Source organism: Mobula birostris, chromosome 7 (assembly GCF_030028105.1).
Source record: "Mobula birostris isolate sMobBir1 chromosome 7, sMobBir1.hap1, whole genome shotgun sequence".
In the NCBI taxonomy this organism is placed as follows: domain Eukaryota; kingdom Metazoa; phylum Chordata; class Chondrichthyes; order Myliobatiformes; family Myliobatidae; genus Mobula; species Mobula birostris.
The window spans coordinates 60,569,081-60,587,144 of NC_092376.1; the positions used below are offsets into that span (position 1 = coordinate 60,569,081).

Genomic DNA, 18,064 nt, shown 5'->3' on the forward strand with positions numbered 1-18,064 from the left:
ATTCTACGAGCACTTTTCCCAATCACTGCAACTAAATTTGCTCAAGGGTGCGGCATTCTCACACACATGATTTAATTTTACTAGTGTCAGGCACCACAATTCATCTCCGTACCTTGCTGCTTCTCTGGTGTTACCAGCCAGTCAACCATGTTGCAAATTTCTCATCTCTAGCAAATACTAAAACTGATCAATTTTTTAATTATTTCAGAGATAATTTGGATGTACACTTAATTAATGAAAAGGCTGACATAGCAAACAATTTATAATCATGATTTTTTTAAAGGGCATAAAATTCAGACTAGTCAAGAGAATGAATATCAACAGATGAAGTTAGCATTTAAAGGCCTGAGAGATTAAACCACAATTGTATTTTAGTAATTTATACCATGAAAATGTGATATTTTCAAAACATTTTGCAGTGAAAATTTTTAAATACAGGTAGTCCTTGGGTTACACAAGGATTCTATTCTTGATATCTCTCTATAAGCCAATTTTGCCACAAGTCAGAAACACATTCTATTGTACGCAGTATTATATCACTGTTTACAAGCCGATGGCAATTATGCCCTTCAAGAATCACCTTATCACTACCCATAACTAATGGAATACAGTGGATTCCAGTTACTGCAGTTGGAACACATCAGATCCACTACATTTTGGCCCAATTAACCGGCTGCCCCAATAAGTCAAAATTTTATGGAAGTAGTTAAAAGGTATATTTAAAACAAAAAGATAAACTACCATTTAACTGAGTAACAAATTATTTATTTAAATTAAATGGAGAACAAAATAGAACAGAACAATACTATAAAATTACATTATGCTGCTGTGTTCTCTTGATATTTTGTATATGAATAAAATCAGCCCAGGCACAAAGTGCAGAAAATGGAGTGACTTCAATACAATGGTTTTCATAAATGCATCCTCCAAATATTCACTTTGATTCTAACATTCATGATGATTGTTGATAGCTTCAAATTCTTCATAGTTCCTAACTTGTTGAAGTAGTGAAATCATTTCATTTTCATTCAGTGATTTCCGCATTTCCAAGCCTGAATGCTCGAAACAACAGTGAGTAAGGCAATTCCAGATAGTCTTACTGCTTATTTCTCACCAGCTATCAGTGACAAAAATCACTGTTGTCTTTTGAACACCAACACGCACAAATGGCACTATTTTAAGAATTGTTCACTAAGTATGTCGTAATGACTAAAGGCCAGGCAAGTGCACGAGACTGACGCTAGTGAGTAAATGTTTGGCAATCCTGCCGCAATTAAATAGCATAGTGTTCCAAATAAATAAAGGAAATGCTGGCTATTTTCTGTTAGTTTTTTTTCTTTAAGAGTTGTCCAAAATAAGTGACGGCCCCGATTAACTGATGGCCCAAATAATTGGAAATATAAACTTGCCTTTCTTATTCAATGGGCTAAGAATCCCCACTTAAATAAGTGGGGTAACTAAATGTAAATTAATTCTCCATTTCAAATCAAAATTAGGTTTATTTTTGCGGACATGGAGGTCGGGAAGTTTGTTGTTTTGCATCTGTAGTACAGTGCAATATATTTTAAAAATCTATAAATTTTAGAAATATTAGAAAAATAAGTATTGTAAAAGGAGAACAAAAATATGAGGTAGAGGTCATGGGTTGGTTTATTGTTTTTTCAGAAATCTGGTGATGGAGGGGAAGAAGCTGTTCCTAAAACATTGCTTGTGTGTCTTCAGGCCCCTGTACTACCTCTCTAATTGTAGTAATAAGAGCATTTTCTGGGTGATGGGGGCCCTTAATGATGGATGGTACCTTTTTAAGGCATTTTCTTTTGAAGATTTCTCATCACTGGGGAAGCTAGTGACCCTGATGAAGCTGGCTGAGTTTACACTCCTCTGCAGCTTTTTCCAAACCTGTGCATTTGCCCCTCGATACCAGATGGTGGTGCAACCTGTTAGAATGCTCTCCACGGTACATCTGTAGAAACTTGCTAAAGTCTTTGGTGACATATCAAATCCCTCAGCACTAGAGATACCAGCCATGGCCTGAATGTTTCTTTCAATTCTAAAATTCTTAGCATTTACAATTATCTTTAGAAACCTGAAAAATACGCTGACAGTAAATTTCCCACTCCCACTAACCCCCAAACAGGGCTTTCTATTCTGTTCATACAAATTACATTGGAAAAGCTTACAATCAGTCTATCAACATTTTAATGTATAGTGGCTTCCAGAATACAAAAGACCTGCTTGTACAAATTCTCCTATGTGTTCTTAAAGCCTTTTCAAGCTAGTAATAAAACATTTCATATTTCTTAATGATTGGATACAGTATACAGAACAGACTCTGGTTAATTGGGCCATTGGTTAATTGAGGCAACTGCTTATGTGAGACAAAAAAAAGTCAAGAAAGTAGGTAGATAACACCGTCCATTATCTGCACTAGATGTCTGCACTGATTTACTTTCAATTTTCATTTAGTTAATCAAAAAAAAAACAGCAGCATACAATGGATGAATTCCTTCGTCAATAACTATTAGGAATAAATGCAGTGTTATAGTACTATAGATTTATTGGAAGTGTTCTAATTTGTTCTATATTTCATTTTAATTGTTACTTAGTTAAATGGTAGTTAGTCTTTTTTACTATGAAACTTCAGTTAATTGGAGCAGTCTCTTAACTGAGCCAAAACGTACTGGTCCCAATATCTCCCAATTAATTGGAGTTCATTGTATTTACATTAATAGTTCTAATATTATTGAAATAATTTATTTAACTTTAAGTATACTTTTATTTTACTTGGTTTACAGTGCTTTTCATCTGAAGACAATGCTTTTGGAAGTCAGATATTTAAAGGCACCATTCTCAACTTCACCTCTATCAAGGCAGCTCAGAGATGGGGCCTCAGCACAGCACTGCCCAAGATGTCCTGGTGTCTGGACCTGATCACAGAATTTCAGGATGTGGAAGCCAAGCAAGACTAACCATTAGTATTTGGCCTAAGAATGGGACTGTTGGCAACAGCTTGGATTCAGCATATTTCTGGGAAGTAAAACCACTTCATTTTATCAAGATCTTTAACAGCAAAAAAATATTTCTTGGGCAATGGCTCAGTACAGCTTGAGAAGTTCCATTAATGGATGTCTTTCAACCATTCGTTCTGGTACCAGACAATAAAAGCTTACTTTCTTCTGTCCCTTCCATGTGTTCATTTTACCATCACTAGCAGGTAATCAGAACTCTTCTAAAAGAAAAACTCAGGTGATTACTTGCTATTAACTGTTACACTGGTTAAGCAATACTCTCAAGTTTATAGAGTGAGAGTTGTATAGCAGAGAAACAGCCCTTTGGCACATCACATCCACTCTACACAAATAAAAGTTGCTGGTGAACGCAGCAGGCCAGGCAGCATCTCTAGGAAGAGGTGCAGTGGACGTTTCAGGCCGAGACCCTTCGTCAGGACTAACTGAAGGAAGAGTGAGTAAGGGATTTGAAAGTTGGAGGGGGAGAGGGAGATCCAAAATGATAGGAGAAGACAGGAGGGGGAAGGATGGAGTCAAGAGCTGGACAGGTGATAAGCAAAAGGGATACGAGAGGATCATGGGACAGGAGGTCCGGGAAGAAAGACAAGGGGGGGGGGGGACCCAGAGGATGGGCAGGGGGTATATTCAGAGGGACAGAGGGAGAAAAAGGAGAGTGAGAGAAAGAATGTGTCTTTCTTGCCGGACCTCCTGTCCCATGATCCTTTCGTATCCCTTTTGCCTATCACCTTGATCCTTGATCCTTAAATGGATACAAAATTGCATTATTAATCTCTTCCACTTCACGCATGTCTGCTCTTACCCCACCCTCCTGCCATGCTAGCAGGGATAGGGTTCCTCTTGTCCTCACCTACCACCCCAACAGCTTCCGCGTCCAGCACATAATTCTCTGAAATTTCCTCCACCTCCAACTGGATCCCACCACCAAACACCTCTTCCACCCCCAACTTTCTGCTTTCTGCAGGGGGATTGCTCCCTACACGACTCCCTTGTCCATTCATTCCCTTCCCCCCCACCAACTGGTCTCCCTGCTGGCACTCATCCTTGCAAGTGGAACAAGTGCTATATCTGCCTCTACACCACCTCTTTCACTACCATTCACAGCCTCAAACAGTCCTTCCAGGTAAGGTGACGCTTCACCCATGAGTCCTTTGGAATCATATACTGCGGCCAGTACTCCTGGTGTGGCCACTTGTATATCGGTGAGACCCGACGTAGATTGGCAGACCACTTCACCGAGCATCTATGCTCCGTCCACCAGAACGCGGGATTTCCCAGTGGCCACCCATTTTAATGCCACATCCCATTCTGATATGTCCATCCATGGCCTCCTCCACCTCCGGGATAAGGCTACACTTAGGTTGGAGGAACACCACCTTATATTCTGTTTGGGTAGCCTCCAACCTGATGGCATGAACATTGATTTCTCAAACTTCCAGTAATGTCTCCACAACCACCCCCCCTCACCATATCCCATCCCCTTGTCCCTCTCTCATGTTGTCTCCTTGCCCGCCCATTGCCTCCCTCTGGTGCTCCTCCCCCCTCCCTTTTCCTTTCTTCCATGGACTTCTGTCTCTTACACCAATCTACTTCCTAGCTCTTTGTTTCATCCCTCCCCCTCCAGGTTTCACCTGCTGCCTGGCATTTCTCTCCCCTCTCCCCTATCTTTCAAATCTACTCCTCAGCTTTTTTTCTCCAGTCCTGTCGAATGGTCTCGGCCCAAAACGTCGATAGTACTCTTTTTCATTGACGCTGCCTGGCCTGCTGAGTTCCTCCAGCATTTTGTGTGTGTTGCTCAGATTTCCAGTATCTGCAGATTTTTTCTTGTTTGCATCATTAATACTTGGATAGAAAGTCAATTTGTTTAACAGCACAGAACAAGAGCCAAAAATGCTGTCCAGCTCCTGATGAAATTGCAATTCTTAGACAGAGAATGTATGAGGATTTATTATCTATGAAACTTTGTACTGAGGCTGCAGAACAGCCATACTGGCCCTTAAAAAGAAGAAAATGATATCTCTGGATGACTTCATGCTTGAAGAGTCTCTCCACTTCCAAAACTGAATTCACTGAAACATTGTCCAGCTATAAATCCACCGTGGCCCAAGACATCAGTGTTCTCCAAAATGAAATTCTTTTTCAAATTTAACAGCACAGCTCTAAAGTCCAAGTGATACCACAGTCCTTCCGAAATACAACTCCAATTTGTTTGCATGTTATATATAGTTTCTGGAGTAACAAAACATAAAATTAAGTACTTAAGGAAATGTATATACTTAAATATGTATGCGTGTGTGTGTGTGTGTGTGTGTGTGTGTGTGTGTGTGTGTGTGTGTATGTATATATACACACACACACGTATTTAAGTACATACATTTCCTTAAGTACTTAATTTTATGCTTTGTTACTCCAGAAACTAATTGAAAGAAAAATGTAGCAGCCAGGATATTTTCTTTCCCCGTTTTTAGTGAGGCGTATACATATTAAGTGATGGTGTAATGGCACATGCCATTCATGTACTTCTTACCCACAACCCATAATGAATTATCTAAAACAAAGAATGCTTAATCAAATATATTTATATTACACAAATATTACTTAAATATTAAATACACTATACCAAAGCAAGGAGGGGAGTAAACTGCAACTCAATATAGAATGCATCTCAACTCAAACATGTAATACATTGCTCTCCAGTCTCTGGTAATCGTAGGAATTGACTCTGGGACTGCAGGAATTGGTTCTGACAGCCCTGGGCACCTTTTTCCTCTAACAATTGACTCTGCTCTCAACTGACTGATGTGTCATCTTCAGACAACATCAGTCACAACCTCCGTCACAACCTCCATTGTGCAGGAGAGTGATCCAGTTCTGTCCTTAATCTTTCCAAGTGTCCCCTTTTGATTATTTCTACAGTCACTCACCAGGACTGCTTGTCCAGGAGTGGAGCATCTAACTTCCTTGTTTAACGAGCCCTTGATTTGTCTCAACTTTTGACTGGGTTTGAGAAGATCCAAGTGTAAACGCAAGGGAGGATCCTGGAACAGCACAGCTGGTGAGTTGTTAGCTGGGGAATGTGCTGCATTGCAATATGCAAAGAGGAAATTGGTAAGCTTCTGATTCAGTGCAGTTCTTTATTTATACTCTGGACAACCCTTGCTGCCAGGCCATTTGTAGCTGGGTGGTATGATGCAGACGTAATGTGTCTTATTCCATTCATTTTCAGGAATTGCTGTAACTGTGGCACATTGTCACTTGCCAAGCATTCTAGAAAATTAGTCCTCATGAAGAGGCTTCTCAACACATCAGTGTGCGAGACTGCAGTGGAGGCCATTGGGAATCTGGTGCTCCACGTGTGGCTTCCTGTATATTGGTGAGGCAAAATGCAGATTGGGAGGGCATTTGTCGAGCACCTTCGGTCCACTAAAAGCGGGATTTCCTAATATCGATATATTTCAGTTCTACTTCCCATTCCCTATTCTGACACGTCAGTCCATGACCTTCTCTACTGCCATGATGAGGCTACACTCAGGTTCGAGGAGCAACAACTTATATCCTGTCTGGTAGGTTCCACCAACCTGATGGCATGAACGTTGATTTCTCGAAATTCTGGTAATAGTCCCCTTCCTCTACTTCACCATTCCCAATTCCTGTTTCCCTTCCTCACCTCATCTTCTAACCCACTTATCACCTCCCTCAGGTGCTCCCCTCCCTTCCCTTTCTCCATGGCCTCTGTCCTCTCCCTATCAGGTTCCCCCTTTTCCAGCCCTCTATTCTTTCACCAACTTCCCAGCTCTTTACTTCACCCCCTCCCCCTGGTTTCACCTATCGCCTGCCAACTTGTATTTCTCCCCCTCCCTCCTCACCTCCTTAGGAAGTGTCTCGGCCTGAAAGATTGTCTGTTTACTCTTTACCATAGATGCTGCCTGACCTGCTGAGCTCCACCAGCATTTGTGTTGCTTTGGAATTCCAGCATCTGCAGATTTTCTTGCGGCTGCACCCATGACTACCAAGAAATTTGTACAGATGAATGGTCCGGCAAAATCTACGAGTCCCTTGCCAGAGCAAGGCAGGCCATTCCCAAGGATGGAGAGGCACTGCTCTTATCTATCTATTTATTTATTGAGATACAGTGCAGAATAGGCCTTTCTGGCCCTTCGAGCCGTGCTGCCCAGCAATCCCCTGATTTAATCCAAGCCCAATCACAGGACAATTTGCAATGACGAAATAACCTACTAACCAGTACTAAATAATGTACTAACCAGTATGCCGTTGGAATGTGGGAGGAAACCGCAGCACCCAGAGGAAACCCACGTGGTCACAGGAAGAACGTACAAACTCCTGACAGGCAGTGGCGAGTAATGAACCCGGGTCACCTGTACTGTAAAGTGTTGTGCTGACCACTATAATGCCCTGCTGCCCAAGATCTTTGGATGTACTGGCATCCCAAACAGCAAGCTGCTCGAACTGATCAATCCCAGGCAAACAGACAAAACTTTCATTTTGACCACATCTAGACGACTAGAATTTAGCTCCTCCAGCACTTTAGCTCTCAGCTTAGATGATACAACGACTCTCAATCTCCACATAAGATGACGCCCATCAAAGTCTAGTTCATCCCAGCAGTGATAAAAATGGGGGATCTCCAATTTCTGCTGCACATTCCGGCCATTATGGGTTGCCATGTAGATCTGACACAGTGTGGGGTCTTTTCTAGTTTCCCTTTGGGTCATCTCTGCCATAATAGGGAGACTTTCAATTTGCAATAGGGAGAATACATCAAAAGGTGTGTCTTTATTTCTCAACTATTCAGGCATTTTCTTTTCCCAGAGCAAACAGAACAATCCATCAGCATTTCCATGATCAATTGATATCTTGAATTCAATCTTGTAATGGCGTCCTCCAAGAAATAGAGTCCATCTCTGCATTTGTGCTGCTACTGTTGGTTGAACATCTTGTGTGGATTGAAAATGGCCACTAGTGACTGACGATCAGTAATGAGGGTAAACTCTCTCCCATAAAAGTACTGGTTGAAGTGTTTTACACTCCAAACCAGACTCAAGGCTTCTGTCAACCCGTCATAATTTTTCTCTGTAGCGGTTAGGGAATGTGATATAAAGTCCATGGTGCATTCACTTTCATCACTCATAACATGTGTCATGACTGCACCTATACCATAAGGCAAGGCGTCACAGGTCAGCTTTACTGGGCGACGTAGATCATAATATGTGAGTACAGTGTCCGACATCATCACTTCCTTTAATTGGGTCTCGGCCCAAAACGTTGACTGTACTTTTTTTCCATAGATGCTATCTGGCCTGCTGAGTTCCTCCAGCATTTTGTGTGTGTTGCTTCGTCTGGTATATGACAGCCCCTGCCACAACAGTCACACTATTTTGTTCAGTCAGGTAGGTTTGTGTTTGGGCATTGCAATTTCTTCAATTCAGCCATGTATGCTGAAATGGACTCCCCTTCCTTTTGATTCTGCTTCTGAAACCTAAAGTGTTCTGCAATCAACAATGATTTCGGTTCTAACTCTTTCTGCATTACAATCACAATATCTGGAAAGCTAACTTTGGCTGGTTTGGATGGAGCAGTTAAACTTCTAAGCAAACTGTATGCTTTTCTACCCACTGCACTCAGCAACACCGGAACTCATTTTTCAATTGGCTATTTCATTTGCTTCAAAATACTGTTCAATTCATTCAGTATACATCATCCAGTATACATCTGTTGTGCAATCGAATGCATCTATCTTTCTGATGTAGCCAGCCATTTCAGTTTTTCTAAATTTATTTTCCCTACTCTGTACTCAGTTTATGAACCTGTAGCTGTACTTGTTACTTGTTAATTTGGTCTTTTTCTGCTTGCTTTAAAAAAAATTCAATCATCTCTTTCCCCATTCCAAAGAAAATGTGCTGCACTTCAACAGGTAGGTCGTCATCTCAGGTTCGTTTTAAGACTTCCTTGTCGCCACTGTTATGTTTTGTAACTCCAGAAGCTAATCAAAAGAAAAACACAGGAGCTGCCTACTTAATTTTCTTTCCCTTCTTTTAAGTGAGGGGCTTACTGGCATAGTGGTTTAATGACGCATGTCATTCACTTACTTTTACATATAACCCACAATGAATTGTAAATAAAGAATACTTAATCAAACAATTCATTACATGATTTCTCAATTATTACTGAAATATTAAACACTCCACTTTAGAGTCAGAGTAATAACAACAGACTTCAGCCCATGTTCAAGTTCATTTTCAAAGTACATATATCTTGTCATATACAACCCTGAGATTAATTTCATTTTCCTGCAGGCGTACTCACCTAATCTATAGAATAGTAACTATAATAGAATCAAAGATCAACTAGAGTGCAGAAGACAACAAACTGTGCAAATGCATATATAAGTAAATAGCAATAAATAAATAATAACAAGATAAAGAGTCCTTAAAGTGAGATACAGTAATTGGTTGTGGGATTATCTCAATGGATGGGCAAATGAATGTAGTTATCCCCTTTTGTTCAAGAGCCTGATGATTCTGAGGTGGCAACTGGTTTTGAACCTGGTGGTACGGGTCCCGAGGCTCTCGTACCTTCTATCTGGTGGCAGCAGTGAGAAAGGAGCATGGCCCGGGTATGATGCCAACAATCATTCCAGCCTGCCTTGCTCATTCAAGTACCTACCTATCCAGTTCAACATTGTGTAAATTGCACTATTAAAGGAAGGCATTTCAGATTTGGTTGCTTGTCTATGATACAAACACTGTGCTTGCTGATCAAGATCTGCGGGTGAGATAAAGCCTTCTTAAATTTATGTGAAAATACCATACCGATCCATATAAATTTTAAACAAAGTTGCTCTCATTTGAGGATAAAATGTCTAATTCTATACTAGAAAAGTTACAACACTTTTGGGAATAATGCTTTTGACAGAAAAAGGGTACAGTACAAATCAAAAACAAAAGTGAAATCTTTGAGAGTAAGGAAACTTATGCATTTTGTCAAATTATTGCATTCAATATATGCTTTGATATCAACTGAAGAGGAAGAATTAAGACAGACCTAAATTTATTCAGTAAAATCTTAGAACAACTGCTGACTGCAATTTTTAAGTCTTATCACAAGATATCTGATAATCTAACTTGGTCCCAACATATCAATGCAGTTATAAAGAAGGCAAGACAGCAGCTATACTTCATTATAAGTTTGAAGAGATTTGGTATGTCAACAAATACACTCAAAAACTTCTATAAATGTATCATGGAGAACATTCTGACAGGCTGCATCACTGTCTAGTATGGGAGGGGGGTGCTACTGCATAGGACTGAAAGAAGCTGCAGAGGGCTGTAAATTTAGTTGGCTCCATCTTAGGTATTAGCCTACAAAGTACCTAGGGCACCTTCAAGGATCAGTGCCTCAGAAAGGCATCGTCCATTATTAAGGACCTCCAGCACCCAGGCCATGCCCTCTTCTCACTGTTATCATCAGGTAGGAGATACAGAAGCCTGAAGGCACACACTCAGCGATTCAGAAACAGCTTCTTCCCCCTGCCATCCAGTTCCTAAATGGACATTGAACCCTTGGACACTACCTCACTTTTAAAATCTGTATTATTTCTGCTTTTTTTTTGCATGATTTTTAATCTATTCAATATACATATGCAGTACTGTAATTGATTTACTTATTTATTTATTATTTTATTTTGTTTCTTTCCTTCTATATTATGTATTGCATTGAACAAATTTCACAACACATGCCGGTGATAATAAATCTGATTCTGAATCTAAATGTTTGATATTTTTTAAAAAGATATAATAGATGTCAGATGACAAAACATTAGATGGTTTATCATTTAGCCACAGCTACTTTGAGACATTTGGCAATTATTTGCTTGAGAATTGCTTATGGTTGTAAGGCAGGCAACTGAATGAGTCATCACAGAAAAAGAATGGAAAAAGATTTGACTAACTTCTGAGGAAATACCAGTCTCAAGTCATTTACAAATACTCAGGTGCCTCAAAAAATAGGATCAAACTGCTTCTCACATTCTGTGACAAATTACAAAGGTAATGCTTTGGGGAAAGCTGACATGTCTGGTGCCACAAAGTTTTGTCTGGAATTAATGGGTTTATCCCATGGCGACATGATAAATCTATGTTCACTTGGTAGAGCTACCTCAGTCACATACAAATTGAACTTTGCAAACAGACAGGTATAAAAGACAAGCCACATCCTAAATTCACATAGACTCAAATAAAATTGCTAAGAATTAAATAAAGACACAAGAGGATTGGGAAAATAATGGTTGACTAAAAGCAATTAATACTAGCAACTAATCAGAAGCCAGAAAGAGGGATACAAACAAGTGATTCTGTAGATGCTTCAAATCCAGAGTAACACACACACAAAATGCTGGAGGAATTCTGCCTGACCTGCTGAGTCTAAGAAAATGAATAAAAGACTCACTATTTTGGACCAAGACCCTTTGTCAGGACAACAATAAGGAAAAACCAAAAAAGAGCTTACAGTTAGCTGAACGCTCTGCTGCCAAAATGAATGTGAAGGGAATATAAAAGATCATAAGAACACTTGTGAGGGGAGATAAAGCAGAAATATCAGACTCATATTGATCAAAACTGTGGGCAAGATCATGGCTAGCTGAAAAAACAAACTCTGTCTGGCACAATGAGTGTGACAGGCTTAAATAACAACTTCCATTTATCTGTCCCACTTTACTTCACAATTGTATCAGCAAATGTAAAATGGCACAGAACCAAATAAGTGGATATTATGGTGCAGATAAAAGATAAGCCACCAAATTACATTTTGAAGAGGTATTGAGACCAAGGGTGGTGAGAAAATGTGGCATACCTTTGGACAAGGAGGATTTAAATTGAAGGATAGCTTGAAATCAAAAAAAAGGCAGACTGGAAGTGATTTAGACAGGTATAAAGATTTTAGAGAGGGTAGGACAAGCAGCAGACATCTTGTTTTGGGAAATAAAATAAATTTGGTATCATATAGAGCATTACAATTGTGACAAAGGTGATTCTATTCAATTGTCAAGCTGTGATGAGAATTTGTAAAGCAAATGGAGATTGAAGAAGTGGCTGAAAGAGAAGCTAGAGAACTTAAGATGCATAAAGGAAGGAATGTTTTCCGGGAGAAATAAAAGACTGCACATGCTGGAAAATGAAACCAGAACAAATAAACTGCTGGAAAAAGTCCATGGGTGAAGAAGCAACAGTCTGTGGAGGGACAGGGACAATTTACATTTTGGGTTGTCACCCTACATGAGCAGCAATCTGTGGAGGAAAATAGATAATTGACGTTTTGGGTTTGGACCCTACATCAGCACAGAGTAGAAAGAAGATAGCCAGTGTACAAAAGTGGGAAGTGGCAAGACAGATGCTGGTAAGTGATAGGTGAAAACAAATTAAAAAATTAGACAGATGGAATCACGTGGGAAGGAGAGAGATGGAGATTAGGGAGAAAGGTTGGTAAGAGATAGGTGGAACGAGTTAAGGGAGGGATGATGGGCAGATGGAACAAGATGGAAGTGTCAACTACGAAACAAAGTTTTAAAGGTGGGAGCAAAGAAACAAACATTAAATTTACAACTTAAATGTGTGGTTAGAAAAGCCGTTCTTTGGAATAACATTTGGAGCATGAGGCAGAGGCATGAACACTTCACTTAAATACTTATCAGATACACCTTAATTTTTTTATTTAAAAAAGTAAACGAAAAGACAGAATTCCTTCTGCAAAACATACAATTGTGGCAGGAACTCCAGCAGATCAGGCAGCCGGAGGAATCTCCTCCATTTCCTGAACATCAACACTCATCCCATCTTCCCACCATTTTAACAGAGACAGGGATCCTCTTGTTCTTACCCACCACCCTATGAGCCTCCACATCCAACACATAATTTTCCATGACACCTGCCACCTCCAAAGGGCTCCTACCACCAAACACATCTTGCTTCCATCTGCCAAAAGTGGAACCTCATGGTGGCCAAACATTTTACAGTAATTTCGATTCTCATTCCCGCTCTGACATGGTCTCCTCTGCCATGATGAGGCCTTCCCTCAGGGTGATGGAGCAACACCTTAAATTCCGCCTGGATAGCCTCCGGTCTGATGGCATAAATATCGATTTCTCTATCTGGTTAAACCCCCCCCCCCATCTATTCCACACTCTGGCCTCTTACTTCTTCTCACCTCCCTCTGGGTCCTCTCCTCCTTCCCTTTCTCCTATGGTCCACTCTCCTTTCCTATCAGATTCCTTTCTCTGCAGACTCTTACCCTTCCCACCCATCTATCTTTACCCATCACCTTCTAGCTTGTCCTGATTCCTTTCTCCCCACCCTCTTATTCTGGCATCTTCCCCCTTTCTTTCCGGTCCTGAAGAAGGGGCTTGGTCTGAAGCAATCGACTGTTCACTTTCATGGATGCTTCCTGACCTGCTGAGTTCCTCCAGCATTTTGCATGCGTTGTAAGACAACGTGCTGGGAATGTTAGTCACATAGCCCATGTCATAGGAGGAACATTATTATTCTGGGGAAGTAAACTGCAAACAATCTTAAATCATAAATATTGGAAGAAACATTTGAAAAACAAAATAAACTATCATGGATTAGAAATGGCGGACTTTAGAATGCATCTTTTCTAGACCTAGCTAGAACTATGCCCAAATTGTACAGCATTCACATAACATTTGCCCACATCTTCCATCCAAACCTGACATAATTTTAACCTTCTTTGAAATAAAGTCATTACACACACTCCTTTTTCGAACCTACCATACATAAATCACTTTCAATAGGGGAAAACAATCTGTTGTTAAGAAACTGCCAATTTTGTTCTATAAACAGTCACCAGTAAGCAAGAATGACCAGAATGTCTTCTTGCAGAGGGAGAAAAAAAACCCTAGTTTCTGATTGGGCTGCTCAACAGCTTCTCTGATATTAGTGAGGTCTATAACAACAGGAATTCTGCAGATGCTGGAAATTCAAGCAACACACATCAAAGTTGCTGGTGAACGCAGCAGGCCAGGCAGCATCTCTAGGAAGAGGTACAGTTGACGGGGTCCCCTTTGCCAATCACCCGTCCAGCTCTTGGCTCCATCCCTCCCCCTCCTGTCTTCTCCTATCATATTGGATCTCCCCCTCCCACTTTCAAATCTCTAACTCTTCGTTCAGTTAGTCCTGACGAAGGGTCTGGGCCTGAAACGTCGACTGTACCTCTTCCTAGAGATGCTGCCTGGCCTGCTGCGTTCACCAGCAACTTTGGTTAGTGAAGTCTATTCCCGATTGCAGGTTCGAACTCATGCACGGCAGTGATTGGTATTACAACGTCTGTATCAGATTGAAGTGGACCACATTCAATTTTTGCATATTTGTAATCCGGTACTGCAACAGTAACCAAAAGTCCAAGAAAGAAGAAGCCACCTTTCATTTCGAGGAGGCTTCGAGTGTAAAATTGACGACAGTCCTCTGCATCTGGCACAGCCAGGAATTAAAACAGAAAACAGTTGAAGTACAACGTTTATTGAGATTGCTTGGCGCCGAGACAACTGAAGATTGTTTTTGGAGAGGGGCCTGATCAGATAAATTGCAATCCTAGCGCGAGAAAACAGCTGAAAGTCAACGTGCGAGACTTGGAAAAAAAACACAATGGTTGCGTTCACCAGCAACTTTGATGTGTGTTGCTTACAATATTATACGGAAGTCTTTGCAAGGGACCTAGTACCAGAATTGAGACGTGATAGAAACAGTAACATGATTCGAATAAACCAAACACTGTTTAACATCAGGGTAAAAGCTGTAGCAATGTATTTGCATGGGAATAATTAAAAGTTCATTTACAGAAATAGGCTTTAGCCGCACAAAGGACAACGACTTGTTCAAATTTAATGCAACCAAAAATATCCGACTTAAGCGCAGCTCCTCTTCTCATTTTATGGTTAACTGTCTCCGTCTTGAGGATTTTGGAATGAATTCCGCAAATATATTCAAACGTCCCTCATCTTTTTGAATTTCCCTATAACACACGACAACCTTCTAGAATAGGGCCATTGATATTAATACCCAAAATACTGAGTCAACCGAAGCTTTGTGGAGACCAAATGGAAATTACTGTACCCTGCACCTGGAAACAAAACAGGTGTCCAATGTTGACAAGCCCATACTATTTCAAGACCAAGTCATTTTGTATTGTCCCGTCTTCTGTCGAACGACAGTTGGAACCGGACAATAAGAGCTGTTTACATATGGTTTCTACTTTTGAAATCCATATGCCTCGAAAATTCAGTCGAAATTAGTATCGATTTTATTGTTTACCTTTGGTGGTCTAGATGCACAATTATGACAACTAAAACAAACCCCAGTTAGTGTTTATGATATTTTTGTATCCAGCTTGTCCTTGAATGCTATTACAGTATCGGCTCCTAGGAACTTGTTCTTGTTTGATCGGATGCCATTCGGCATACATCAAAGAGTGAGGACATCTTACATTAACGCATTTATGTTCCGAAATTGCCGGCACTTGGAAACGCACTGGAAAATCTTTCTTACTCACATATCGCCTCAACTTCTTTTCTGGCGGGGATTTTCTTAACCAGCCGCAGCAAACCACTTCTCCTCCGCTCATCTTGGCAGCGGCTATATCGCAGGGACGGACGGTGCGCTCACATTCAGGGAGACGTTGACAGTCTTCTCCTCAGATCGCAAGCTGCCCAGTGAAACAGCAGATAAGCACTCCGTTAAACGCCACCGAAGGCAAACCCTAGACTCCTTTGCCCCAGATGCCGGGCTCATGTAGGAAGTAGAGAGCAGAGCGATTGTTTCGGGTTGAGCCACGCCCCCGTCTATCCCGCTCTTAAAGGCGAACTCCACTTTCTAATGTTTGGTACGGAAATACACCAACTATTCTGTTAACTGTTAGCGAAATATTTTTGTTTTCTTAGAATAAAATCATTGAACATGACAGCCTTATATATCTCAAATAGAGAACCAGCAGAGGGCGATTGCCACCGCAGTGTCCGGGCTTCAAGCCAGTGGAGTTAGTCTGCTGTTTTAAGTAATTTAAAGCACAAATCCCATTGACATTTCAAACAAACAGACGCGGAGGTTGTCAAACCAGAATTATTGGCCAATAACGCACAACTGACCAAATCATTCTAAGTACAACACATGAAAGCTTGACGGTTTATATGTCCTAGCAATTCCCAATTTAGACAGTACAGTACACCGAATTTTATTTTTAAAACTCTTATTTCCCTTTGGCTCAGACTAACCTTTAAGGGGCGTAGTTAACCAAGTTGTGTTGGGATACAGAATTACGCTTGTAAACATTACTGTGATATTCTTGTTCCATTTTCTGATAAGGTCGAAAGACCCTACATTTCTGCGGAACATTTTCCCAAGTGGTTACCGCAGCCAGATCCAGTCATTTTGCAGAAAATGAATTAGCAGGTTTTTATTTTGAAAGCAGATAATCTTTAAACAAAATTCCTCATTCTGAAGTTTACAGCAGCGTCTATTTTGAGATGTTCCTGATTCGCACCAGCGGCTCTCTGCTACCACCCTAGTGACCAATTAACACGAGCTGAAGCAGATTAAATTCGGTTTGGTGGTTATTCAACATGAGAACAGTTGTTATCCGCAGCCACGCACATTCTTTGCAGGAGTTATTGGAAAGCAAATCGGGTATCTCAACCATTTCCTTGTACGGAGACTTGGAGCAGTGGGAGCGGCGCGGCTCTCAAATCACATTTGCAACGTGCATACTTCTTGTCATCGCGATCTTTATGGTTACTCGGAAAATCTGCATTCGATGATCTCATAAAAGCGCCACTTTCAATAAAGTTACTGGATATTTTTGGGAATAGTGTTTCAGGAATTATCACCTGGTAAATCTCCGGAGCAGAATTTCTACCCGCACGTAATCGGCAATAAGCTGCAGCGTTTACACAATAAAATGCGAAAAATTGCACTGGACAACATTTTTATTCAGAAGTGTTGCTTCCTTTGAATTTTTGTTTTATAGTAGACCGTTTGAAGCTGAACAGAAATATATTTTCAGACCACTTGTATCACGTAGGAATTTGGAGAAACAAGAAATTAACTTTTATTGAATATAATGCCTTTAATTGCATAACGGTGTTGACGCTTTGCAATAGTTCAACTAAGTTAAAATATCTTGTTGATGATTTTCGATTGTACTCGGTGTCTGAGGTTTCCCGCTTAAGTGTCCAACAATAATCGGCCAGCATTGATAGATTCCAGTTGCCCTGATACCTTTACTCCATAACTGCATTGTCATGGTGCAACCCTTCACTGACAGTGCCTAGATTTACGGGGATGAAGTCTAGATGGGGATGCAGAAAATGAATCTTTAGTGACATGTTGCCCTTTATAGTTTGATATGCTTAAAGTATGTTGTCAACCAGCTGCACGTAGTTGTTCTGTAGTTGCCAAGTACATTTTCAACAACATCCTTGAATTGCCTTCCATGCGATTTTCAGCGGTTCCACTAGAAACTCCTCGAATGGCCTGTCACTGATGACTCGTTTGATTTGTGGACTACCAAAAAATGACTTCCTTTAATCTTGGCATCAGTTATTATGACTTGAATTTTGAATTGAAATAACAAATATAGGCACTTTTAAAAATGGTGGGTGATAGGGAGATTTCATGATGATTTTCATGATCAGCAGCCCAACATCCGTAATATACACTCGAAGTATTCAGGAAGCAAAATATTTGTTGTCCTGTGTAATGAACAAGAGCAGTCAGGCAAAATTTTAATGCAGTGTAAAAAATCAATCGAAACAAATAGATAACATGTTTAATTGTGGTAACTGGTAACTTAAGGTTTGATAACAGGAAACAAGCGATTTAAAATCAAGACATATCAACAGTTCTAAGTAACCCAATTTTAAAATGCATTTTAAAATTACCCCCCCATAATTAAATTCTAGTTAGATTGGGTTATCATAATCAGGCTTCTGCTACATCAATTTTGTAGATTCATTG

At 40.4% G+C, this 18,064-nt stretch overlaps 1 protein-coding gene across 3 annotated transcripts in view; it reads right to left on the reverse strand.

Annotated features, from left to right (window-relative positions):
* The window catches only part of gab2 (GRB2-associated binding protein 2), a 285,446-nt gene extending 268,712 nt beyond the window's left edge, over nucleotides 1-16,734 (reverse strand). Inside the window, exons 1-2 of one of the 3 annotated variants that reach the window (XM_072263292.1) lie at nucleotides 16,324-16,734; nucleotides 15,606-15,758 (exon numbers count right to left, since the gene is read on the reverse strand). In XM_072263292.1, the coding sequence (XP_072119393.1) occupies nucleotides 15,606-15,677 (72 nt within the window). In that variant the 5' untranslated portion in view covers nucleotides 15,678-15,758; nucleotides 16,324-16,734. Of the gene's footprint in view, nucleotides 1-15,605; nucleotides 16,225-16,323 lie in introns of those variants that run through there. The other 2 variants (XM_072263291.1, XM_072263293.1) reach the window with 2 other exon arrangements.
* Nucleotides 16,735-18,064: the final 1,330 nt, after the last annotated feature.